At 40.3% G+C, this 26,785-nt stretch overlaps 1 protein-coding gene across 3 annotated transcripts in view; it reads left to right on the top strand.

The window, feature by feature from the left end:
* SUCLG1 (succinate-CoA ligase GDP/ADP-forming subunit alpha) overlaps positions 1–24,837 on the top strand; it is a 43,603-nt gene extending 18,766 nt beyond the window's left edge. For all 3 annotated transcript variants that reach the window (XM_030310981.1, XM_030310982.1, XM_030310980.1), the window contains 6 exons: positions 2,042–2,254; positions 2,402–2,459; positions 14,328–14,411; positions 16,252–16,403; positions 22,832–23,020; positions 24,597–24,837. In XM_030310981.1, coding sequence (XP_030166841.1) covers positions 2,042–2,254; positions 2,402–2,459; positions 14,328–14,411; positions 16,252–16,403; positions 22,832–23,020; positions 24,597–24,623 — 723 coding nt within the window. In that variant the 3' untranslated portion in view covers positions 24,624–24,837. The remainder of the gene's footprint in view (positions 1–2,041; positions 2,255–2,401; positions 2,460–14,327; positions 14,412–16,251; positions 16,404–22,831; positions 23,021–24,596) is intronic.
* The last annotated feature ends 1,948 nt before the right edge of the window (positions 24,838–26,785 follow it).

Below are 26,785 nucleotides of genomic sequence, written 5' to 3'. Positions count from 1 at the left end.
TAGAATACCAACTTCGAATTGAATTTATATTCTTAATCCTAAAATGTAGGAAAAAAACATAATTCAAATTCAGAATTTTCATTTTACTTTAAACTTGAAAATAGGTTGTACTATATGTGTATATGTATGTTTTAAGTGTACTGTACTTTAAAGAGTAAAAAAAAAATAGTTAAAATCATATGTTCTATAGAAGAATTTTAAAGTCTTTTTGCTTTAAATTCTCTTATGGCTGACTTCACGACCTCAAAATAGAGAGAAGAGCTGTTTTCATAATTCCTGTAGGTAGATTTGACTTTTTCATGGGCCTTTTTTTGCTTTCTTTTAAAGGAAGTTTTTGTTGCTAAGCAACCCATTTATTATTCATTGTGATACAAATAAATATGACATTTGTAACATTTTGTAAGTTCTTTGACAGATACTGTATTTCTTACCTGTTTGGCACTGAGAAAAAGCTTTCTGAATGAACAGGATGGATACCTTTCATCCAGTATCGCTTGTTAGCACAGACCCTGTTGTCACAGTCCAGCTTCTGATGGTATTTGTGGCCTTTAAGAGGTAGAAAACTGCAGGGTATATTTTCCAAAAAATACGTACATCCCTATGATCTGACTTCTTTTTGTTCCAACCTAGTTTTTTGTTTTGTTTTGTTTTGTTTTTTGTACCCCCTTCTCTGATCATTTGAACCGAGTTTTAAAAAAAAAAAATTATTTTTAACCCCTGGCATCATTTGTTGATCATCTGTCAGCATCCTTTGACTTTGTTCTTCTGTCATTGTCAAGATACTTTTTATTAGGGATGCCATAGAGAAAGCTCCTCAGTGTCTGGGGATATAGGGAATCCTTCAGGGATGATTCTGAAAGATACTGTCTTTTACTTCTGCCCCTTCTAAGAGCTATACCTGTGTGTTCTATAGTATTCTTCTCCATTTGTAAAATCCCATGAAACAGGCTTCCCAAAGGTTTTGCTTTATATCTTGATTAAGTTATATTTTAACATTTCTAGGAAGGCAGCCTGCTATAACTGAAAAGAACAGACACTTTGGAATCAGAGATACTTAGATCTGAATCTTGGCTCTGCCACTCACTTCCTAGTTATGCCACCTTGTTGTGTAAGTTATTTACTGTCTCTTTGCCACAGCATCTTAATTTGTAGATGGAAATACGAAGCATACAGGCTTGTGGTGAGGCCTTAACAAGACCTGTCTTGAGCCCTCTTGCAGGGCTTCTCACAGAACAGGTTCTCTTGGAGAATCAGAGATCACCAACAATCTCTGTCTTCAAGGAGCTTCCATTACAGTGGAAGAGATGTGGCCACACCTAGAGTTGGGTAGAAGGAGACATCTGTATTCGTATATGTGAAGACTACAGAGAGAACCATGGTCAAACTGATGGTCTTTAAGTGCTCTGCATTGTGAGGGGTGATGTAGAATAGACCCTAATGCTTATTTGACCCACATTCTCATTCTATGGCCATTTATGCATTTGTATTTTAGTTTATTTTATAATTAATGTGCATTTAAAGTAAAAATTGTGAGTGTAGAAAAACACATCATTTTCAACGTCTTTTGACAACATTTATCAAGTATGATATGTTTTGAACAGGCATTTGAGATGTGAGTTCTGAGTCTCAGCGGCTTACTAGTTCTTTTGCTCCTGGGGAGGTATAGGGTGTTTGGTACTGAGTAGGTGATACGGTGTCTTGTAGAGCAACAAAAGTAAACATGGCCGCAGGAATGAGGGTACACAAACGCCAGTCAGGCATACCTTCAAGTTTACTGACATGCCGTCACCTGAGAGAATGGGTCATCCCAGAACCTTTCAATTCAGAGCAGCATTCTAATGGGGCAGAGGGGAGGCCCTGCTTGGTTCTGCTCTTTTCTGACAGCATAGTGATCTCGTTAGTGGGAAGAATGAAGACATCCAGTGTCACCTGGTGGTGTCTTTTCCTGATCCCAAGACATTATTAAAATCATGGTATTGAATTCATTTTACAGTGTTTACAATTTTCCCCATAATAAAGTGCTTCGTGGTTAATGTTTCAGGCCAAAGAACAGACAGGAGCGACAGCTTCTGTCATTTATGTTCCTCCTCCTTTTGCTGCTGCTGCCATCAATGAAGCTGTTGAGGCGGAAATGCCCTTGGTTGTGTGCATTACTGAAGGTATCCCACAGCAGGACATGGTGCGGGTCAAGCACAAACTGCTGCGTCAGGGAAAGACCAGGCTGATCGGGCCTAACTGCCCTGGAGTCATCAATGTAAGTGTAAAAACAAAAATAAGCCTGGATTTAGGCTTTCACAAGGCTAACTAGCTTTGAGTCAGTCCAAGTGTGTTTGTGTGTATGACTTATTAGTTACAGGTTGTTGTTTTCACTTTTCTGAAACTGTGATTTCCTTTCCTTCAGCCTGGAGAATGCAAAATTGGCATCATGCCTGGCCATATTCACAAGAAAGGAAGAGTTGGTGAGTATGTTTCTTACAGATTAAAGAAAAAAAAGTTCTTTGCGCTAAGCTCAGAATTCACAAAGAGAATTTGTGCCTGGGCAAATCAAATTAATTTTAATTAATTTAACTTTCGTGGAATTTACCAGGGATTTTGTAGTGAATCAGTTCTCTGTCCTGAGTTGAATGAGTTTAAGAGTCAATAATAATTCTGCAGAATCAGTGAAGATATTTTTTGGAGTTTTTAGAGATTCTTTTCCTGGGCAGCATGCTATGGATTCTTTCATGTGCTTGTATGTATCACGACCTCATTTCATTTTACTACTAAGTGGTAGTCTATTGTGTGATTACACTACAGTTTGTAAATTGTCTTGTTGGTGCACATTTGGGCTGTTTCTAGGTCGAATCATGATGACTAAGGATAAAGTGATATTTGCGTGAATGTCAGTGAAGTAGTTTATAGGAGTGGGTTAAAGGTCATGATTTTTCTTTGTTACTAAAATCCCTTAGACCTGTCAGCCCTTCTGCCAGTAGGGTACTTAACCAAATTCTTGTATTAAGGAGGTTCTAGGGAGTTCCATAGTCTATCTGAGGTTTAGTGGGGACCTGATTCATGTCATCACTGGTGCTGTTGTAAATAGGTGAGCACTCTGTATACTCTTAAAGCTACTGCTAGAGACTGAAGTGAGCACATAAGGAGTGTCCTGTGTCAAATTGCCTTTCTCATCACTATCCTGCTTTCTAAGGTGCCTGCCTGTAAACCTAAAAACAGCCACATGTGACATACTTTACCCCTCCATCCTTTAAAAATTTTTATTTTATTTTATTATTTCTTTTAATGTTTATGTATTTTTGAGACAGAAAGAGAGCACGAGTGGGGCAGGGGCAGAGAAAGAGGGACACACAGAATCTGAAGCAGGCTCCAGGCTCTGAGCTGTCAGCACAGAGCCCAACGTGGGCTCAAACTCTAAAACCATGAGATCACAACCGAAGCTGAAGTTAGGTGCCCAACTGACTGAGCCATCCTGGTGCCCCCTAAAATTTTTATTTTAATTAAACTTTATATACTTATGTAATTATAGATTCATTTTTTGGCCTTATTTTTAATTATTTGTTATTTTTTAAAATAAAATTTACCTGGCACAAAAACAGACACACAGACCAATGGAATAGAATAGAAACCCCAGAACTAGACCCACAAACGTATGGCCAACTCATCTTTGACAAAGCAGGAAAGAACATCCAATGGAAAAAAGACAGCCTCTTTAACAAATGGTGCCGGGAGAACTGGACAGCAACATGCAGAAGGTTGAAACTAGACCACTTTCTCACACCATTTACAAAAATAAACTCAAAATGGATAAAGGACCTAAATGTGAGACAGGAAACCATCAAAACCTTAGAGGAGAAAGCAGGAAAAGACCTCTCTGACCTCAGCCGTAGCAATCTCTTACTCGACACATCCCCAAAGGCAAGGGAATTAAAAGCAAAAGTGAATTACTGGGACCTTATGAAGATCAAAAGCTTCTGCACAGCAAAGGAAACAACCAACAAAACTAAAAGGCAACCAACGGAATGGGAAAAGATATTTGCAAATGACATATCGGACAAAGGGCTAGTATCTAAAATCTATAAAGAGCTCACCAAACTCCACACCTGAAAAACAAATAACCCAGTGAAGAAATGGGCAGAAAACATGAATAGACACTTCTCTAAAGAAGACATCCAGATGGCCAACAGGCACATGAAAAGATGTTCAGCGTCGCTCCTTATCAGGGAAATACAAATCAAAACCACACTCAGGTATCACCTCACGCCAGTCAGAGTGGCCAAAATGAACAAATCAGGAGACTCTAGATGCTGGAGAGGATGTGGAGAAACGGGAACCCTCTTGCACTGTTGGTGGGAATGCAAATTGGTGCAGCCGCTCTGGAAAGCAGTGTGGAGGTTCCTCAGAAATTAAAAATAGACCTACCCTATGACCCAGCAATAGCACTGCTAGGAATTTATCCAAGGGATACAGGAGTACTGATGCATAGGGGCACTTGTACCCCAATGTTCATAGCAGCACTGTCAACAATAGCCAAATTATGGAAAGAGCCTAAATGTCCATCAACTGATGAATGGATAAAGAAATTGTGGTTTATATACACAATGGAATACTACGTGGCAATGAGAAAAATGAAATATGGCCTTTTGTAGCAACGTGGATGGAACTGGAGAGTGTGATGCTAAGTGAAATAAGCCATACAGAGAAAGACAGATACCATATGGTTTCACTCTTATGTGGATCCTGAGAAACTTAACAGGAACCCATGGGGGAGGGGAAGGAAAAAAAAAAAAAAAAAGAGGTTAGCGTGGGAGAGAGCCAAAGCATAAGAGACTGTTAAAAACTGAGAACAAACTGAGGGTTGATGGGGGGTGGGAGGGAGGGGAGGGTGGGTGATGGGTATTGAGGAGGGCACCTTTTGGGATGAGCACTGGGTGTTGTATGGAAACCAATTTGTCAATAAATTTCATATATATAAAAAAATAAAATAAAATAAAATAAAATAAAATTTACCGTCAAATTGGCTAACATACAGTGTGTAAAGTGTGCTTTTGGTTTTTGGGGTAGATTCCCGTGGTTCATACACCCAGTGCTCATCCCAACAAGTGCCTTCCTCAGTGCCCATCATCCATTTTCCCTTCTCCCTCACTCCCCCATTAACCCTCAGTTTGTTCTCTGTATTTAAGAGTCTCTTATGGTCTGCCTCCCTCCCTCTCTGTTTGTAACTTTTTTTCCCCCCTTCCCTTCCCTCATGGTCTTCTGTTAAGTTCCTCAAGATCCACTTATGAGTGAAAACATATGATATCTGTCTTTCTCTGACTGACTTATTTCACTCACCATAAAACCTTCCAGTTCCATCCATGTTGCTGCAAATGGCATGATTTCATTCTTTCTCATTGCCAAGTAGTATTCCATTTTATATATAAACTACATCTTCTTTATCCATTCATCAATTGATGGACATTTAGGCTCTTTCCATAATTTGACTATTGTTGAAAGTGCTGCTATAAACATTGGGGTACATGTGTCCCTGTGATTCAGCGCTCCTGTATCTTTTGGATAAATTCCTAATAGTGCTGTTGCTGGGTCGTAGGTAGTTGTATTTTTAATTTTTTTGAGGAGCCTCCACACTGTTTTCCAGAGCAGCTGCACCAGTTTGCATTCCCACCAACAGTGCAAGAGGGTTCCTGTTTCTCCACATCCTTGCCAGCATCTATAGTCTCCTGATTTGTTCATTTTAACCACTGACCGGCCTGAGGTGGTATCTCAGTGTGGTTTTGATTTGTATTTCCCTGATGATGAGTGATGTTGAGCATCTTTTCATGTGTTGGTTGGCTATCTGGATGTCTTCTTTGGAGAAGTGTCTATTCATGTCTTCTGCCCATTCTTCACTGGATTATTTGGTTTTCAGGTGTTGACTTTGGTAAATTCTTTATAGATGTTGGATACTAACCCTTTGTCTGATATGTCACTTGCAAATATCTTTTCCCATTCCATCAGTTGCCTTTTAGTTTTGTGGATTGTTTCCTTTGCAGTGCAGAAGCTTTTTATCTTGATGAGGTAGGTCCCAGTAGTTCATTTTTGCTTTTAATTCCCTTGCTTTTGGAGACGTGTTGAGCAAGAAATTGCTGCGGCTGAGGCCAAACAGGTTGTTGCCTGCTTTCTCCTCTAGAGTTTTGATAGTTTCCTGTCTCACATTTAGGTCTTTCATCCATTTTGAGTTTATTTTTGTGTATGGTGTAAGAAAGTGGTCTAGTTTCATTCTTCTGCATATTGCTGTCCAGTTCTCCCAGCACCATTTGCTAACGAGACTCTCTTTTTTCCATTGGATACTTTTCCCTGCTTTGTGAAAGATTAGTTGGCCATACATTTGTGGGTCCAATTCTGGGTTTTCTATTCTATCCCATTGGTCTATGTGTCTGTTTTTGTGCCAGTACCATACTGTCTTGATGATTACAGCTTTGTAGTAGAGGCTAAAATCTGGAATTGTGATGCCTCCTGCTTTGGTTTTCTTTTTCAAGATTTCTTTGGCTATTTGGGGTCTTTTGTAGTTCCATACAAATTTTAGGATTGTTTGTTCTAGCTTTGAGGAGAATGCCGGTGCAATTTTGATTGGGATTGCACTGAATGTGTAGATTGCTTTGGGTAGTATTGACATTTTAACAACATTTATTCTTCCAATCCATGAGCACGGAATGTTTTTCTATTTCTTTATATCTTCTTCAATTTCCTTCCTAAGCTTTCTATAGTTTTCAGCATACAGATCTTTTACATCTTTGGTTAGGTTTATTCTTAGGTATTTTATGGTTCTTGGTGCAATTGTAAATGGGATCAATTTCTTGATTTCTCTTTCTGTTGCTTCATTATTGGTGTATAGAAATGCAACCGATTTCTGCACATTGATTTTGTACCCTGCAACTTTGCTGAATTCATGTATCAGTTCTAGCTGCCTTTTGGTGGAGTCTTTTGGGTTTTCCATGTAGAGTATCATGTCGTCTGCAAAAAGTGAAAGTTTGACTTCTTCTTTGCCAATTTTGATGCCTTTTATTTATCATTTTGTTGTCTGATTGCTGATGCTAGAACTTCCAACACTATGTTAAAACAACAGTTGTGAGAGTGGACATCCCTGTTGTGTTCCTGATCTCAGCGAGAAAGCTCTCAGTTTTTCCCCATTGAGGATGATATTAGCTGTGGGCTTTTCATATATGGCTTTTATGATGTTTAGTTATGTTCCTTCTATCCTGACTTTCTTGAGGGTTTTTATTAAGAAAGGATGCTGTATTTTGTCAAATGCTTTTCTGCATCTATTGACAGGATCATATGGTTCTTATCCCTTCTTTTACTAATGTGATGTATCACATTGATTGATTTGCAAATATTGAACCAGCCCTGCAACCCAGGAATGAATCCCACTTGATCATGGTGAATAATTCTTTTTATATGCTGTTGAATTTGATTTGCTGGTACCTTGTTGAGAATTTTTGCATCCATGTTCATCAGGGATATTGGTCTGTGGTTTTCCTTTTTTTGTGGGGTCTCTGGTTTGGGAATCAAGGTAATAATGCTGGCTTCATAGAATGAGTCCAGAAGTTTTCCTTTCGTTTCTATTTTTTGGAACAGCTTGAGAAGCATAAGTATTAACTCTGCCTTAAATGTCTGGTAGAATTGGGGTGCCTGGGTGGCTCAGTCGGTTGAGCATCCAACTTCGGCTTGGGTCATGATCTCACGGTTTGTGGTTCGAGCCCCATGGTTTGTGGTTCGAGCCCCACAGCTCAGAGCCTGGAGCCTGCTTCGGATTCTGTGTCTTCCTCTCTCTCTCTCTCTCTCTCTCTCTCTCTCTCTCTCTTCCCCACCCCTGCTTATGCTCTGCCCCTCAAGAATGAATAAATGTTTAAAAAAAAAAAATTAAATGTCTGGTGGAATTCCCCTGGGAAGCCATCTGGCCCAGGACTGTTATTTGTGGGGAGATTTTTGATAACTGATTCAATTTCTTCACTAGTTATGGGTCTGTTCAAATTTTCTATTTCTTCCCGTTTGAGTTTTGGTAGTGTGTGGGTGTCCAGGAATTTGTCCATTTCTTCCAGGTTGTCCAGTTTGTTGGCATATAATTTTTCATAGTATTCTCTGATAATTGCTTGAATTATTTTTATTTTTATTTTTTTAATGTTTATTTTTGAGAGAGAGAGAGAGAGAGAGAGAGAGAGAGAGAGAGAGACAGAGCATGAGCAGGGGAGGGGCAGAGAGAGAGGAAGACACAAACTCTGAAGTAGGCTCCAGGCTCTGGGCTGTCAGCACAGAGCTCAATGCAGGGCTTGAACTCACAAACTGCAAGATCATGACCTGAGCTGAAGTCAGACACTTAACCAACTGAACCACCCAGGCACCCCTGATAATTGCTTGTATTTCTGAGGGATTGTTTGTGATAAATCCATTTTCATTGGTGATTTTATCATTTGGGTCCTCTCTCTTTTCAAGAAGTCTGGCTAGGGGTTTATCAATTTTATTTTTTCAGAAAATCAGTTCTTAGTTTCATTGGTCTGTTCTACTGAGTTTTTTTGGATTCTAATTGTTTATTTCTGCTCTAATCTTTGTTATTTCTCTTCTTCTGCTGGCTTTGGGGTTTCTTTGTTGTTCTGCTTCTAGTTCCTTTAGGTGTACTGTTAGATTTTATATTTGGGTTTTTTCTTGTTTCTTGAGATAGGCCTGGATTGCAATGTATTTTCCTTAGGACTGTCTTTGCTGCATCCCAAAGGGTTTGAACTTTTGTGTTTTCATTTTCATTTGTTTCCATGTATTTTTTAATTTATTGTTTAATTGCCTGGTTGACCCATTTATTCTTTAGTAGGATGTTCTTTAACCTGCATGCATTTGGAGGTTTTCCAAACTTTTTCCTGTGGTTGATTTCAAGTTTCATAGCATTGTGATCTGAAAATGTACATGGTATGATCTCAATTCTTTTATATTTATCGAGGGCTGTTTTGTAACCCAGTATGTGATCTATCTTGGAGAATGTTCCATGTGCACTCGAGAAGAATGTGTATTCTACTGCTTTAGGATGAAAAGTTCTGAATATATCTGTCAAGTCCATCTGGTCCAGTGTATCATTCAGGGCCATTGTTTCTTTTTTTTTTTTTTTTTTTAATTTTTTTTTTTTTCAACGTTTATTTATTTTTGGGACAGAGAGAGACAGAGCATGAACGGGGGAGGGGCAGAGAGAGAGGGAGACACAGAATCGGAAACAGGCTCCAGGCTCTGAGCCATCAGCCCAGAGCCTGACGCGGGGCTCGAACTCACAGACCGCGAGATCGTGACCTGGCTGAAGTCGGACGCTTAACCGACTGCGCCACCCAGGCGCCCCTCAGGGCCATTGTTTCTTTATTGACCCTCTGTCTAGATGATCTGTCCATTGTTGTAAGTGGAATATTAAAGTGCCCTGTTACCACATTCTTACCGATAAGATTGCTTACGTTTGTGATTGTTTTATATGTTTGGGTGCTGTCAAACTGGGTGCATAAACGTTTATAATTGTTAGCTCTTCTTGATGTTTAGACCCTGCAATTATGATATAATGGACTTCTTCATCTCTTGTTACAGTCTTTCATTTAAAATCTAGTTTGTCTGATATAAGTATAGCTACTCCAGCTTTCTTTTGACTTCCTGTAGCATGATAGATGGTTCTCTATCCCCTCACTTTCAATCTGAAGGTGTCCTCAGGTCTAAAATGGGTCTTTTGTAGACAGCAAGTAGGTGAGTCTTGTTTTTTTATCCATTCTGATACCCCACGGCTTTTGATTCGAGCATTTAGTCCGTTTACATTCAGTGTTATTATTGAAAGATACGGGTTTTGAGTCATTGTGTTATCTGTAGGTCTCATGCTTGTAGAGATATCTCTGGTCCTTTGTAGTCTTTGCAACATTCCACTCACAGAGTCCCCCTTAGGATCTCTTGTAGGGCTGGTTTAGTGGTGATGAATTCCTTCAGTTTTTGTTTGTCTCGGAAAACCTTTATCTCTCCTTCTATTCTGAATGACAGGCTTGCTGGATAATGGATTCTTGGCTGCATATTTTTCCTATGCAACACATTGAAAATTTCCTGCCACTCCTTTCTGCCCTGCCAAGTTTCAGTAGATAGGTCTGCTACTACCCCTATGTGTCTACCCTTGTAGGTTAAGGCCTTTTTGTCCCTAGCTGCTTTCAGAATTCTCTCTTTGTCTTTGTATTTTGCGAGTTTCACTATGAAATGTCATGCAGAAGATCAATTCAAGTTATGTCTGAAGAGAGTGCTCTGTGCCTCCTGGATTTCAGTGTCTGTTTCCTTTCCCAGATTGGGGAAGTTCTCAGCTATGATTTGTTCAAGTACACCTTCTGCCCCTTTCTCTCTGTCTTCTTCTTCTGGAACTCCTATGATACAGATATTATTACGTTTCATTGAATCACTTAGTTCTCTAATTCTCCCCTCATGGTCCAGACTTTTTTTATCTTTCTTTCTCTCAGCTTTCTTTTTCCATAATTTTATCTTCTATTTCACCTATTCTCCCCTCTGCCTCTTCAGTCCTCGCTGTCACTGCCTCTATTTTGCACCTCATTTACAGCATTTTTTAATTCATCATGACTGTTTTTTAGTTCCTTGATCTCTGCAGCAATAGATTCTCTGCTATCTTCTATACTTTTTTCAAGCCTAGTGATTAATCTTATGATTATTATTCTAAATTCTTGTTCAGTTTTATTGTTTATATCTGTTTTGATCAGTTCTTTAGCTGTCGTTTCTTCCTGGAATTTCTTCTGAGGAGAATTCTTCCGTTTCATCATTTTGACTAGTTTTCTGTCTCCTATGTATTTTAAAAGCTTGTTATGTGTCCTGCATCTGTGAGCACCACTATATTAAAGAGGTGTCATAAGCTATCCAGGGCCTGGCCCTTGAGGAGGTGTTTTTTGGAGTGTGTTACTTGCTCTCTGTTGTTGTGACTCTGTTTTATCTCCCTACCTGTAGTGATGTTTTGAACCCTCCACCAAGTGTGCTTTGATTTGTTTGTTGAAGTAGCCCTTTAACAGTATCCTGGGGTAACACAAGCCCACGAAGATGAGTGCGTTCAGTGCACTACATTCAGTGCAAAAAACCAAAACCTGCAGAGCTGATCTGGCTCCGAATGTGTGGCGTTCTGCTGTGAGGCAATGTGCTGCGATGCACGCGGCCATTGTTTCTCTGTAGGCTATGGAGGCATCATAGTAGGGGGACTGAGGGGTGCAAGGGATCACTCCCTCCCACTTCACCTCCCAGAAACACGGGGACTCCAGAAACTTTTTGCACCAAAGACGTCTTCACCCCACCATCACTCTGAAACACCGTCACCTAATAGTCACATTTCTTCCATTGGCTATTATTTATCCTGTTTTGCTCCCCTTATCCCTCATGGGGCAGGTGCTCTCTGGGAGCAGTTACTGAGGTCCTTTATAACTCCCCGCCTGGTCTAAAGGGCTGCCTTCCTTCAGCCTTTGGGGTAAGGGGCCTATAATTGTAAATTCACATGTAGTACCATAGGTCCCTGAGGATCTGTCTGCTTTTTTCCCTGGTCTGTTTTCACTCTATCATTCAAATTGGGTAATTTCCATTTCATGGATTCTTTCCTCTCTCCCCTCCTTTATGCCATTGAACTCATCCACTGAGCTTTTAGCTTTGGTTGTTTTATTTTTCACTTCTGAAATTTACATTTGGGTTCTCTTTATATCTTCTATTTTTTTGCTGAGACTTCAAATTTTTTTTTTTTTTTTTTTTTTTGATAAGGGCTTTCTGTTTTCTCATTTGGTTTCAAGCATGTTCATAATTGTTTGTTTAAAGCATTTTTAGCATGCCTTCTTTAAATCCTTGTTAGATAATTCTTCATCTTGGTGTTAGCATCTGTTGATTCTCTTTTCATTCAGTTTGAGTTCTCCCTAGTTCTTAATATTCTGAATGATTTTTGATTGAACCGTGGATAATTTGTGTATTATGTTATGAGACTCTGGGTCTTCTTTGAACCTCGTATTGACACTGCTTCAGCAGAGATTGTTGGGGGAGGCGTCTCATTACTACCAGGTAGATGTAGAAGTCCAAGTTCCCTACCTGCTTCCATTGATACTGGAGTGGGTGAGCTCTTCCTTACTGGGGATGGCGGTTCTGCTCCCCTGCTTGGTCCCTACTGACATTCAGTGGGGATGGCCTTGTTATTGTTGGGTGATGGTGAAAGCCCTGACTCTCCACAGTGCCTTCTCTGAGACCAGAGAAGAGCCTCAGTACTGCTGGATGAAGATAGACATGCAGGCTCCCCACATGGTTTCCACCGACATGGTGGGGGTGGGGCTCATTATCAGCTGGCACACATGAATGTTCTGACTGCCTACTTGGCTTTCTCTTTCACCAACCTGGAAGGTATGTTGGGGTGCTTCAGTGCAGCCTCCTAAATGTGGAAGTCTAGGATTCCCTTTTGGCCCTTTGCTCATATGAGTGAGGGTGGAGGCACAGTTTTTTCCTGTAGTGTTTGGTTGGTATGGTATAGTTATTGCCTCAGAGTTTTCTGTTTTCTTAGGCTGTCCTTGACTGTTTTGCTAGAGAGAGCAAGCTTTGGGGGAAGATGCTTTTTTCCATACCCTTATGTGTTTCTGGAATATTGTCTGCTTTAGCTCCATATCTAGGATGCATGAGGCAAAAGAAAACCCAGGGAGCTCACCGGTGTATCATTTCTTGAGTCTCAAAGTCCTTAGTCACCTTGCCTTTTTCGTCTCTTAGAGATTTCTTGTATTTGTTTTCTATATAATGCCCAGGGATTTTACTTAACAGGAAGAACAGAGGAAAGTACTTCTACTCAGAAGCAGAAGTATCCTTGTGATAGGTATTTTTAAGTGATAGCCTCTTTTACTATATATACTGTAAGGATCATAGGAGTAATCTACCCTAAAAACATGACTTTTGTTACTGTCTGTGTATGCATTTTGCATTTATGTAATTTACATATCATTTCTATAATTAGTTGAAAGCCCCTTAGAAAAATGATAACATCCTGGTGTTACTATGAGTATATAGCGATGATAACACAGAACTTTGCTTAAGAATGTAAATATGCTGTACTAAAGTTGAAGTAGCTTGTGGTTATGGTTTTTGTCTCAGTCTGACAAGAATTCTACTTGCCCTGATAGGGGGATCATATTGTTAGAAGAGTCTCTGAGTTCTTAAGAACTGCTCCAAGGCAGAAGTTTAAAGAAAGCAAATCATGGACATGCTGGAAGTATTCACCACCCTGTAATCCTTCCTCTGTTTTTAGCCCATACAAAGTTTTGTGTTTTATTTAAAAAATTTTTTATATAATATATTCTGACAACTGAAGTTACTCGGTTATTCTCAACCTGTTATATATAGGGATTCACCTATTATCTACAGATTGTGGCATGAAAGAAATTATCTTCCCCGTAGCTCAGCCATGCATGGTGAACTACAGTAGAGAGGACATCTAGGTACCCCCACCCTCGTCCCCACATGTATGTACCTTGTCCACATGAGAACTTAGGCACTTTCTCATAGGCCCATGGTATGAAGGGAATTAGGTAAGATAGACTTGAACTCAGAGGGATCTTGGCCTTATTCCCTAGTTATCTTTATATCGATTTGAGGGGCACCTGGGTGGCTCAGTCAGTTAAGCGTCCGACTTTGGCTTGGGTCATGATCTCATGGTTTGTGAGTTCGAGCCCCACATCAGGCTCTGTGCTGACAGCTTGGAGCCTGGAGCCTGCTTTGGATTTTGTGTCTCCCTGTCTCTGCCCCTCCCCTGCCCACTCTCTCTCTCTCTCTCTCTCTTTCTCTCTCTCAATAAATAAACATTAAAAAGTTTTCTATATTGATTTTTTAAAGTCTATATATTATTTGAAAATTAGTAGAGAAATAATTGTGAGAAAGATATATAGCATTCCTAAGTGTGACTAATGCTGGTTTGCAGGCTGAATGTTTTAGTGGCTTAATAGTTTGGGTATGTATAAATCTAACTGGTTATTTTCTGCTACTCTAAGCAGGATTGTACTTAGCAAGTTCATATTGATACTATCCCTTTCATACAGATTCTTAGAGCAGGTAATGTAGGTCTTTCCTACACTGCTTTGTTGACGTGAAATAATCCTAACTAATACTCTCCCCTTGGTCTAACTTTTAAAACTTCCTTGCTTCAATTTAAACCTTTTCTTCTTATTTCATCATTTGAAGGTATTGTTGATTTGGATGGCAAATTGTGGAATGGGTTTTTTTATATACTTGTATTTGTAATATGATAGTCTGTCATATGAACATAACCTAATGTTTTTAAATTCTCTTCCTTTAAGGTATTGTATCCAGATCTGGGACCCTGACTTATGAAGCGGTTCACCAAACAACACAAGTTGGACTGGGGCAGTCTTTGTGCGTTGGTGAGAGATTTTTGATAAAATCATTTTACTGTAACACAGTGTCTTCACTGAAAGAGTAGAGTACTAATTATTATTTTGATTTTTTTGTAAGAAGTTTTGATAACCATTTCATTAAAAAGATGGTGTGATCTTAAATTTAATTTGCCGAAGTGTGAAGCACCACCATATATTTTCAAGATTCATGGTCCAAGGTTTGACTTTCATGTTGAGGAACAAGCATTGTGAGACATTTAGCTCCGGAAGAGGCTTGGTGCCTGAAAACACCACTTACTTGACTTGCTGTGAAGAAATGGTTCTTCATTAGGACTTTTGTTACTGTAATTATCATTTTGTTGCCATTGTAAACTGTTATTTATGCTTCACAGTTAGGGAATTCTTTGCTGTTTGTTGTCTTATTCTTAAGGCAACCTTCTGAGGCACCTCTGAGTTGAAAAGTTGTACTATTGTAGCTTTATTGGTGAGAAAATCTATGTTGAGGATGATTGAGCTCCCAGAACCTCTTTTTTATCTCATTATACTGCCTACCTCTTTTAAAAGTAACAAGGTTTTACATTTTAAAATAATTTTAGTATTTGTTGCCAAAGCCAGGCAGTTTTCTCATTTTTATAAATATTTCTTCAAATTTTTAGAATAACTTTTAAAAGCCTTTCAAGGGCCATCTGGGTGGCTCAGTCAGCTAAGCGTCTGACTCTTGATTTCAACTCAGGTTGTGATCTCATGATTCATGAGATCAAGCCCCATGTAGGGCACTGTGCTGACAGCGCAGGAGCCTGCTTGGGATTCTCTCCCTCTCCCTCTGCCTCTCTCTCTGTCAAAATAAATCAAATTAAAAAAATGAAAGCCTTTCAAGAATACCTTTTTATAATAAATTATACAATATAGCCCTGGAGCATTATTAGGATTGAGAGCCATAAAATCACTATTGGAAACCTTAATTGAGCTTCTCTGTGTACAAAGCACAATCTTAGCCACAAAGTGATGGAGAATAAGAACAGGTTTGAAACAGAGTTGCCAAAGTCATGTTCTCCAGTGTCTGTTTTTAATTTGTAAAATGCTAATAATAATAATGCCCATTTCACAGAGAGGTTAGAAGAATTAGGAAATGGCAGGTCTAAAGTGTGCTGAGGCACAGTCCTTGACACACATTTGGCACTCAAATGCAGCTTCTCTTCAGAGGTGCATTGAAAAGTAGGAAATCAATCCTGCTTTCAGTAAGTTTACAATGTAAAAATTTTGTAAAGTGTCAGCCAATCTGTTGGGAACATTTACTTTAATCCTACCCAAGTAGTTGTCTTTAAATGCTTGTGCTGTAGTCATTACCCTGGATCTAAGGGAAGAGGGGTCAGTGCACCCCCAACTCTATCCCTCACTGGGACTTGGGTCTTGAAACTTGTATGCAGTTTCTCTGCAGTGTGCCTCATCTAATAGTTACTTTGTGCAAAGAAATTTGTAAAAGGTTTAATCAGAGAAGAGACATTCTTTTGTCTTCTGTAGCTTGCAGCACAAACACACATTTTCTTAAAATGCTTGAAAGAGTTATTTGGGAATAATTTTGTGGGAGGGAAGAAGCTTGATAAAGGAGCTAAAACAAAAAGAAGGTAGTCTTTGTGAGTATCAAAAGGCAACCACCATTTTAGCATTCATGTAATATTAGAAACAAATAAATGTAGCACTTTGTGATTGTTTTTAATGTTCAATGCAGGAGTGATGATACATTTTAAAAACAGTGGTGAGAGGGGTAAGCAAAGTAAGAAATGAGTTGAAACAACATTTCTAAGCCTAATTTTTGTGGTTTGTCCTTAAATTTTCTGCTGGTGTTGATATTCTTCAACTTTTTCAGGCATTGGAGGTGATCCTTTTAATGGCACAGATTTTATTGACTGCCTTGAAATCTTTCTGAATGATCCAGCCACAGAAGGCATCATATTGATTGGTGAAATTGGCGGTAACGCAGAAGAAAATGCTGCAGAATTTTTGAAACAACATAATTCAGTAAGCTTGGGTTTGGGTTTGGAAAAATATAGCTCCCTGCACATAGTAGACACTTCCTGAGCTAGTCACTGCTGCACTGCTGTTGAATCTTACTTTCCCGACTTTGCTTTTGCAGAGGTTGCTAACGGCCTCCATTCATCCTTCGTCTCTATCCTCTTGGTTTTTCTCCTGGTTCTTCTCGTCTTAATTTTCCCCTGGATTTACTTTCTGTGCCTGTTCCTTAAGTGCGAATGACTAGTGTGTATAAACATCATACTTCATGCGTTTTCCAAGGCAGAAGCCTCAAAAGCATCTTTTACTTCCCTCTCATCACCTGTTTCCACTCAGTTATTACCAAGATCTGGCCTCAGTAATACGCTGAGATTCAGAGCATCATCTGTTATTGCTCCCTTTGCTCTGGTTTCAGCTGCCATCTTACCTCATCTGCACCGTGTCTGTAGTTTCTTCCTGATAATCTCTACTCCTGTTCCTCAGCCAGCACTCCCTCCCCTTCTCTCCTGGGCCATCCTGCTCACGGCCACCCAATCATCTGCCCTTCGGAAACGCAGACACCGAAGCCTCATGCCCCCTGGTTTTATCGAACCATTACAGTTTCCCATTCCGTATCGGATGAAGTGTGGACTTAGCACGCTATTCCAGTCCCTACACACCTCCCTAACCCTCTTCTCCAGCTCCATGTCCCATCTGACATGCCAGTTGTTTTCATTCCCGCTTGCCTTCGCCTGTTCCTTCTGCAAGGCATGCTTAATATCCGATTCTCACTCTGGTCTATGTCAGGGACAACAGGGAGCGGCATGTTGGTGCCCAGCCCAGTCCCCTGGCCCATGAGGCACCAGTAAGTGGTGGATAGGGAGAGAATAAATAGATTGTTAGGAGTTTGGGGTAAAATGTTACTAGAGTGTCTCGAATTCAAATAAGTTGTAAAGTTTGAAATTTAAGGAAAAACTGACTTCTCTTTAGGGAAGAGGTTAATTTGACATTATTACCATGTTCAAGTGAATTTTGGAATGTATTTAGACCCAGCTCTGAATCTCTTGAATAGCTTAGAATTTAGTGTGAAAAGCTAAGCATATACATTTTACTTCATTTCGTGTATGTTTTCTTATTCCTGGCTAGTCCTTATGGGGCTAATTTTTATTGAGGACCTACTGTGTTCAGGACTCTAGGTTGAACAGGTGACATAAAACACTTAGCACAGTACCTGGCACAGAGTGAACCATGTTATCTGCTGCCACCATTACTGTTTTTAGTATTATCATCATCATTACAATGAGAGTAGTTACTGGTAAAAGTGGTGTTGTTTAATCTTGACCCTTTGAGTAAGATGTTTTTGTCCTTTTATGAGTAAGGAAACTGACACAGGAAGGTTAATAACTTGCCAGTGGTAGGTGTACAACAAATGAGCTAAGGGTGGGATTCACCCCCCTGGTCTGCCTGACGTGTCCATGATCCCATGGAGGGATCAGGAATTGGATTGCAGGGATTAAGGGCAAGGGTCAGCAGCCCCGGGCCTCTGATCAGACTACACTGACCTCATCCTGACTGGTCTTTCTGTTTTGGGGCTTTCACATTTCTCATTATTTCTGTATCCTATTTGCAGACTACACTTCCTCGTAGTCTTTTTAATTGTATTTTTCTCTTCTTAAAAAATTTCAAGTGACTCTTCTTTGTTTATAGGACAGACTGTAAACTTGTCTGACATTCTAGGTTCATCAAAATCTTGTTTCTTTCTAGTGCAGTATTCTCACTTTGTGAGTATGGGGACAGAGGGATCAAGTAGAAATTAGTGCCACTCAGCGGTGCCTGGGTGATTCAGTCACCTAAGCGTCCGACTTCAGCTCGGGTCATGATCTCATGGTTCGTGAGTTCGAGCCCCACGTTGGGCTCTGTGCTGACAGCTCGGAGCCTGGAGCCTGCTTCAGATTCTGTGTCTCCCTCTCTCTCTGCCCCTCCCCCGCTGCTGATGCTGTCTCTCTTTGTCTTTGAAAACTGAATAAACCTTAAAAAAAAATTTAAAAAGAAATCAGTGCCACTCAAATATGAGATGCTCATATAACAGCAGAGCCCACACATGAATGAATAATTGACCTGTAGACTCTTTTCTTTTTAATTCTGTACTATAGTAGATGCTGGGCATACAGAGCTAAGTGAGAACATAGTTCCTGCATTCAGGGAATATATAGTTTGGGAAGGAAACACATGGGAAGCCAGTCACAGCCACTGTACTTAGTGTAACAGTGGAGACTTGTTAAGGGCACAGCAGGGTCCCTGAATGGAAGATGATCAACCATGAGGGCATTTGTGGAGACTGTGGGAGGAAGAGTCGGAAAGGCTCATGGGAGAAGAGAAGACTTGAGCCAGGTCTCAGAAGTTAAGTAGAAGTTTGCCAGGTGTCCAAGGAGCAGGGAGAGCATTCTCGGCAGTGGAACAGAGGCCGAGCAGCCTGGAATTGCTGCACGGGGAAGAGCAGGAGGAGCGGTGGGAGATGAGGCCGGAGTAAGCAGGGTCAGACCACACAGGCATTGGCGTACTGGCACCTTAGCACAAGAAGCAACCTTTCTAGTAATCGTTCACTGCCTCGTACTCACAGTTAAAAAACAAAATACAACTGACTTCATTTAAGAATGTCCTTGATGAAGCAGTGGAGATTATTAAGTTTGTTAAATCCTGACCCATAAGGCAGTGTTTTGTGATGAAGTGGGAGGTAAAGCAGCTTTCCAGTTGAGTTGTGAGCTGAACTAGCTGCTTTTTTCATGGAACACCAGTTTTACGCTCCAGAACGCCTGGCAGACACGCAGGTATGTGGACTGGGGTGTTTGGCAGAACTTTTCTCAAAAATGAACAAAGTGAACCTGCCATGTCAAGGAAAACAATTTGTAGTATTTGTTGACAGTGATAAAATTTGAGCTTTCAAGTGAATATTCATAGTTTGGAAAAGTCGCTTCTGCCACCGTGAACTGGATGACTTCCTCCTACTAAAGACTTTTCTAATGAGATTGATAATGATGAATATGGTTTGTTGATGCTGAATGATGAAATAGATCAGCATCCGGAAAATGTACGTAACTCAGTGAACCTATGCTTTTCATCTGACCAATGAATCTTACAAAGTCATTATAGGTAAAAGATCCATTCAAACTGTAAGACAGATCAATGGATTTTAAAGTAACAAAGGACAGAAAGTTCATTGCTATGGTTTCGGATTCCAACATTGCAACTAACCTTTAAGAAATTGCCACTTTAAGAGGTTTGTGTAATATCAAAGAAGAATATCCACAATTGTCTGACAGGCTATTAAAATTCTTCTTTTCCAACCATGTATGTATGTGAGCTCAGACTTTCTTTTACTTCAGCCAAAATAACATATTATGATAAATTGAATGTGAAAGCAGATATCAGAATCCATTTGCCTTTTGTTAAATTTGACATTCAGGAATTGCAAAAATGTAAAATAATGCCACACTTCTGAGGAGAATGTTTTTTAAGATTGTTTTCAAGTTTTTATTTTTATTTTATTTTATTTTATTTTATTTTTTATTTTTATTTATTTTATTTTATTTTTTTAATTTACATCCAATTAGTTAGCATATAGTGCAACAGTGATTTCAGGAGTAGATTCCTTAATGCCCCTTACCCGTTTAGCCCATCCCCCCTCCCACAACCCTTCCAGGAACCCTGTTTGTTCTCCATATTTAAGAGTTTCTTATGTTTTGTCCACCTCCCTGTTTTTGTATTATTTTTGCTTCCCTTCCCTTCCCTTGTGTTCATCTGATCTGTGTCTTAAAGTACTCTTTTGAATGAAGTCATATGATATTTGTCTTTCTCTGACTAATTTCATTTAGCATAATACCCTCTAGTTTCATCCACGTACTTGCAAATGGCAAGATTTCATTCTGTTGATTGCCAAGTAATACTCCATTGTATGTATGTATGTATATATATATATATATATATATATATATATATATATATATATACACACCACATCTTCTTTATCCATTCATCCATCAATGGACATTTGGGCTCTTTCCATATTTTGGCTATTGTTGATAGTGCTGCTATAAACATCGGATGCAGGTGCCCCTTCAAACCAGCATACTTGTATCCCTTGGATAAATACCTAGTAGTACAATTGCTGGGTTGTAGGGTAGTTCTATTTTTAATTTTTGAGGAACCTCCATACTGTTTTCCAGAGTGGCCGCACCAGATTGCATTCCCACCAACAATGCAAAAGAGATCCTCTTTCTCCGCATCCTCGCCAACATCTGTTGTTGCCTGAGTTGTTAATGTTAGCCATTCTACATTGACAGGTGTGAGGTGGTATCTCATTGTGGTTTTGTTTTGTATTTCCCTGATGATGAGTGATGTTGAGCATTTTTTCATGTGTCGGTTGGCCATCTGGATGTCTTCTCTGGAGAAGTGTCTATTCATGTCTTTTGCCCATTTCTTCACTGGATTATTTGATTTTTGGGTGTTGAGTTTGATAAGTTCTTTACAGATTTTGGATACTAACCCTTTATCTGATATGTCGTTTGCAAATATCTTCTCCCATTCCATTGGTTGCCTTTTGGTTTTGCTGATTGTTTCCTTCTCTGTGCAGAAGCTTTTTATTTTTTTTTTTTAAATTTTTTTTTTCAACGTTTATTTATTTTTGGGACAGAGAGAGACAGAGCATGAACGGGGGAGGGGCAGAGAGAGAGGGAGACACAGAATCGGAAACAGGCTCCAGGCTCTGAGCCATCAGCCCAGAGCCCGACGCGGGGCTCGAACTCACGGACCGCGAGATCGTGACCTGGCTGAAGTCGGACGCTTAACCGACTGCGCCACCCAGGCGCCCCCAGAAGCTTTTTATTTTGATGAGGTCCCAATAGTTCATTTTGCTTTTGTTTCCCTTGCCTCTGGAGACGTGTTGAGTAAGAAGTTGCTGCGGCCAAGATCAAAGAGGTTGTTGCCTGCTTTCTCCTCAAGGATTTTGATGGCTTCCTGTCTTACATTGAGGTCTTTCATCCATTTTGAGTTTATTTTTGTGTATGGTGTAAGAAAGTGTTCCAGGTTCATTTTTCTGCATGTTGCTGTCCAGTTTTCCCCGCATCATTTGCTGAAGAGGCTGTCTTTATTCCATTGGATATTCTTTCCTGCTTTGTCAAAGATCAGTTGGCCATACGTTTGTGGGTTCATTTCTGGGTTCTCTATTCTGTTCCATTGATCTGAGTGTCTGTTTTTGTGCCAGTACCATACTGTTTTGACGATTACAGCTTTGTAATACAGCTTGAAGTCTGTAAGTTTTTATTTTTAAATGATATTTATGTAATTTCTTAGTTTTAATTTGAAATACAGGAAATATCGGATATAATTTACATAAACAAAATTTTTTTGGAATTGTCAATTTTTGTGAGTGTAAGTGGTTCTAAGACCAAATGATTTGCGAACTCCTGGCGTAGGGGAAGGTGATCGTGCCTGAAGGAAGGCACTCAGATTCCACTGAGTTCAGGTTCAGCCTTTTACAGGCCTGTCTGGCTACCTTATTGCATCTGGACTCCTATTATGAACAGGATATTTTCATTCACTGTGAAATTTTACCATACATTAAAAAAATTTTTTTTGGTATCTCTTAACTAATTGATAATATTTTATGTTATTTCTTTAACTGTATTATAAGTCTAGAGAATTCCTGTGTAGATTTTTATTTTTAACCTCAGAATCTAGTATGGTGTTCTTTATGTATCTAGAGGTTGCATAGTAGAATGGATTTTTATTAAATAAAACTAGTCCTGATCTTCCTTAGACTTCGTAGAACTGCAGAGGACAAAGGGCCCTTGGCCAGCATTCTGGATTAGCTGTTTCATTTCATAGATGAGGAATCAGAGGTTTACAGAGCTGATGTGTCTTGTCCACAGTCAACCAGCTTTAGTCAATAGGAAATTGAGTCTGGTGACTTCTTGTCCTGCATCTTTTCCAATCTACCTTCCACCTCATCTTTTTTTTTTTTTTTCTAGCAAACTTATTATGGGTAAACTAATAATGAATTAAGATACAAAATCAGGTTGAAATAAAACAACCTGATCTAGTGTCTTAATTCATTATCACAAATTGCATAACTTCTATTTTTTTTTAGTGTACTTTTATTTTTCAAATGAAAGAATCTTATATGTATTTGTAAAATAGCTTGTGGACAGCCAAGTTGAAGTTTAATACCTAAACAGACAAAACATTTACTCAGGATTCTCTTCCTGAGATTGTGTGAAAAGTCATGTCATCTCAGAGGAGAATGCAAGGGCTGCAATTACAGCTTAATGTTTGTGCTGCTTCTCTTAGTGAGGATGGCCGGGCCCTGCCCAAGCCATTTGCCATTTACTTTCAGACTCAGGAATTTGAAGTCCAGTTTTGGTCAACTTCTTCATTACAGTGTTTAAAATATCACTTTCCAGGGTCCCAAGGCGAAGCCTGTGGTGTCCTTCATTGCTGGTTTAACTGCTCCTCCTGGCAGGAGAATGGGTCATGCAGGGGCGATTATTGCTGGAGGAAAAGGTGGAGCCAAAGAGAAGATCTCTGCCCTTCAGAGTGCGGGAGTTGTGGTCAGCATGTCTCCTGCGCAGCTGGGAACCACCATCTACAAGGTGAGCCATGACAGTGACCTGAGGTCTCTGAAGTTATAGGCCTTCTAGCATGTGGCCACACTCACTGGGTGCCCAGAAACTGTGGCCCTTTCCCCTGGGTCTTATCTGTTGCTTTCTTTCTGGTGTACAACTCAACAGGCACCAACGGCTCCGTTAAGGCCCCAGTGTCCTAATTAGGCATGACCAGGAAAGAGATTCTGATTTTAAGACATTTAACTTCTTTAAACATTGCAATTTGTTCTTTTGTGAGGGGCAAACTATGATATACAAGAAAGTATTTCAGATTCCATAAGTGCCATGAATTCCATTTGGGGGTAGTACAGGGCATTGCCTTGCATTTCTTTTTTTTCATTGAGGGCCTTTGGGATATGGCTACCCTGATCTCATAGGTTTCTGTTTCTAGGGAGAGGGGTTGAAGGCTGAGTGACAAGAAATGAAAACTGGATGAGGAGGGAGTTGATGGGGAGCAGGGAAGGGAGATCAAAAGAAGAGGTGGGGGTTTCCAGATCTTGAGCATCTGGCCCTGGCTGTGTTGGGATGCCATTGTTTGCAGGTTGGAGGAGCACCTCTTAACCATATGCTTTGCTTTATCGTTTTAAATAGCATCTTGGTTTCAGATGTTCTAAATGATTTGTTATCTTCCATAATCTCTTTGCAATGAGTTTTAGCCTCTTCAAGTGATCATTTAAGGCTCTCTTTCTCTTTATTTTTATGACGGTTATAGCCTGGACAAAAAAAGCAAAGCAAAAACCAAACATTTTAAACGTGTTGAGAACAGGCAGCAATTGTATTCCCAGGAGGGAACCATGTTTTGGCTCAGTGTTTTCTGCCCTTGTCTTAGGGGTAATTAAATGGACTCCTTGTTTTGTTGAATCTTTGTGTTATCCTGTCTTTTGAAATAAGACACTGTGTGCTACAGTTCTGGGTGGTTAGTGAGTGTGTGAAGATGAAGTTTATTTAAAAGGGGGAAAAGCAAATGCTTACATTCACTTTTGAGACTTGCATTACCATTTTTATCCAGTAGGTGGCAGCAGGCAACTACACATTGGTTTTATTCTAATTATTACAGTCTAGAGGAATGTGATTTTCTGTATTGTTTCCTTTTCAGATATTTCTGAGGTGCACTTGACATTCTGTTCAAACCTTAACTGAATCTGCATTTAGTCTCTTTCTCAGAGAAACGAAGCAAACCTGTTTCCATTGCCTTATTAAAAAGGCCAGTGTGGTTCATGTATGGCATTAAAGGTTTGCATAAGTAGTTGAGTTTGTCAACTCTTAATAATAATACTGCAGTAGAAAAATAAGTACAGTTCAAAGCTGCTCAGCCTCTGTGTTTGGGAGACATAAAGTTGAGCCTCTGCATCTAGTTTAGTGAAATTCAAGCTGACACAGCCTAATTTGAAAGCTGTTACATTGTGTTCAAGCACCTTCATCCTGCTACATTTCACTTCTGTAATTTTTGGTTGTTCAAAGGATTCTAAAGATAAGAGGTTTCAGAATCACTTTGACCATGAATGTGATTTGAATCTTAAATCTTTTTATCCCTTCTCTCTTCTGTGTCTCTCTGTTTCTGAAGGAGTTTGAAAAGAGAAAGATGCTATGAAAGGAAAACCAAGAAGTTGCCTATGGAATGAATCATTATGGAAGTATGAACCAGTGGCTGTTTGCGTCTGTTGTCCCCTGATTGTCAACCTGTGCGCCTATCGCTGGTCTGTCTGTACAGCAGAAAGCCAGAGCAAGGTTCAGAACGTCCTAGATTGAGAGGTTTCCATCGCATCGTATAGCAGACAGCCAATAAAGCTACCACTTGATTTGAATATGGTTTTGAAGCTTTTTATTGTTCCAATGAGGTGGGTGGGGAGGGTGAGAGAAGGGGAGGTGTGTGTGTGTGGGGGGGATATTGTGTGTGTTTTAACGGACTCTGTGGAGAACACTGTAACCAACTTTTGAGAGAATGAGGCTGTAAAAATTTCAGTACGGCATTTGTCTAATTATCTTAGACCCAGAGTAACTTTAGTTCTCTTTGAATCCTAGTTTTCTCATGTATATATAAAGTACTACTATCTTTCAGGATAGTTTTGAGAACTAGAGCATATATAAAGGCAACTTACTTGTTGTCAGTGCCATTGTCATCATCCTCATCAGGATTACAGGCAGAAGCCCATCTTTGTTTCGCTTGAGAGGTGGAAGGTCTTCAATAATGCTGTGTTTTCCTGTGGTTCTGCAGAGGGCTCTCCCCTTCCCCATCCAGAGCCTACTTCCCTTTGCTTGTGAATTAAGACATCTGCTGCAAGGAACCAGGACAGTGGGTAGCCATCCTATACTTTTGCTTAAAGGGGAGCTTGTTAACAAGGAGCAATTCCAGTGGATATTCTCACATTGTGTAACTGCCCTGAAGGAAAACAAGAGCTGCAAAAATAATATTAGGGAGGAGCCCCTGAAGAAAGACTGTGGGGAGGCCTTCCTGCGGAGGGGCTAAGAGTTGGGACCTGAGAAGGTACCAGCCACGCAGCAGGCCTAGAGCCCAGGCAAAGGCAGGGAGAGGGGAAGATCTCACCTTGAGGAGGCGAAGGGACACTGGTCTTTGGGGGCAGTGAGCCCTGGGAGGAGCTGGAGAAGATTTTGGGGGGGCTGGGAAGACAGAGGTGCTTCTGGCACTCCCATGACCATGCCCAGGCTGCTGAGGGCACAAAGAGCAGGATTTTTTTTTTTAAATCTCAATACCCAGGGTTCATTGTCTTGCCACTTCGAAGAATGAAGAGGTGGACACAAAATAAAATGAACAGCGGGCAAAGGTTTTCAGAGTTTAAGATTAGAAAGTAAGAACAGTATGGAAGCTCTCTTTAGAGAGAGAGGGCATTCGGAAGTGAATGTCCGCAGACTATAGGCAAGGGTCCTTGTTTTATAAGGTTCTGGTTGGCACCCCCTCCCCTTCTCCCTTGTTCCTTCTCAGGTTCTGCCCTCATTGGCTGGACAACTCTAGGTGCTGGGTTGTCTATTCCCAATTGACTCGATTCCATCGTGTGAGGAGTCAGACTATGGTCATACTCATACTGTCCCTCATATAACATAAGTTTCGTGGTTTGCTTATTTTAGTTAGGTATCTCGATTGTCAAATTCCTGAGGGGAACCTGAGGGGGAGTAGGTGGTATCTGTTAACATTCTTAAGAGGAAACTTACACCTGAGGGGGTTTGCTGTGGTCAAATCCTCCCAGCATTGTTCCAAAATACGTGTTTTCCCCCCTGCCAGGGACCTCAGGTCCTAATCTTTCCCTCTATTTTATCCTATTTTTCCCTGTCATAGATGCAGGAGAGCAGTCAGCAGTTTATTGCATTAATGCCGCTGAGGGATGATGGTTTCTTGGACCAGAATGGTGGCAGGAGAGGGAGAGGAGGGTGGCTGTTCAGGTTGGAGAGATCTGTCAGGAATGAACTGGACTGTACCCGGTAAGTCATCGGACTTAGGGGGTAAGGATGAGAGGTGAGACAGAGCGTCAGTTTCCAGCTTGAGCAGCGAGACAGCTTGGGCCCTGGCTTGATAGAAAAGGAGGAAACTCAAGATGGAGTGTTGAACTTGAGCTTTCCTCCCTGTGACAATGCCAAGGAAGCCACGGCAAATGGAAGTCTGGGCACCCTGGTTTGTCTTTGTGCACGAGTCACAGAAGCCACAGGCATGATTAGAGCATCTAGGGAGAGGGAAGAAAAGGCCTGGGCCGTCCAATCTCTGAGCATTGCTATGCCATCTGGAGGTCAGACACCAAGACG

The sequence above is a fragment of the Lynx canadensis genome, chromosome A3, assembly GCF_007474595.2.
Source record: "Lynx canadensis isolate LIC74 chromosome A3, mLynCan4.pri.v2, whole genome shotgun sequence".
Lineage (NCBI taxonomy): Eukaryota > Metazoa > Chordata > Mammalia > Carnivora > Felidae > Lynx > Lynx canadensis.
This window is presented reverse-complemented; position numbering and strand designations above follow the sequence as displayed.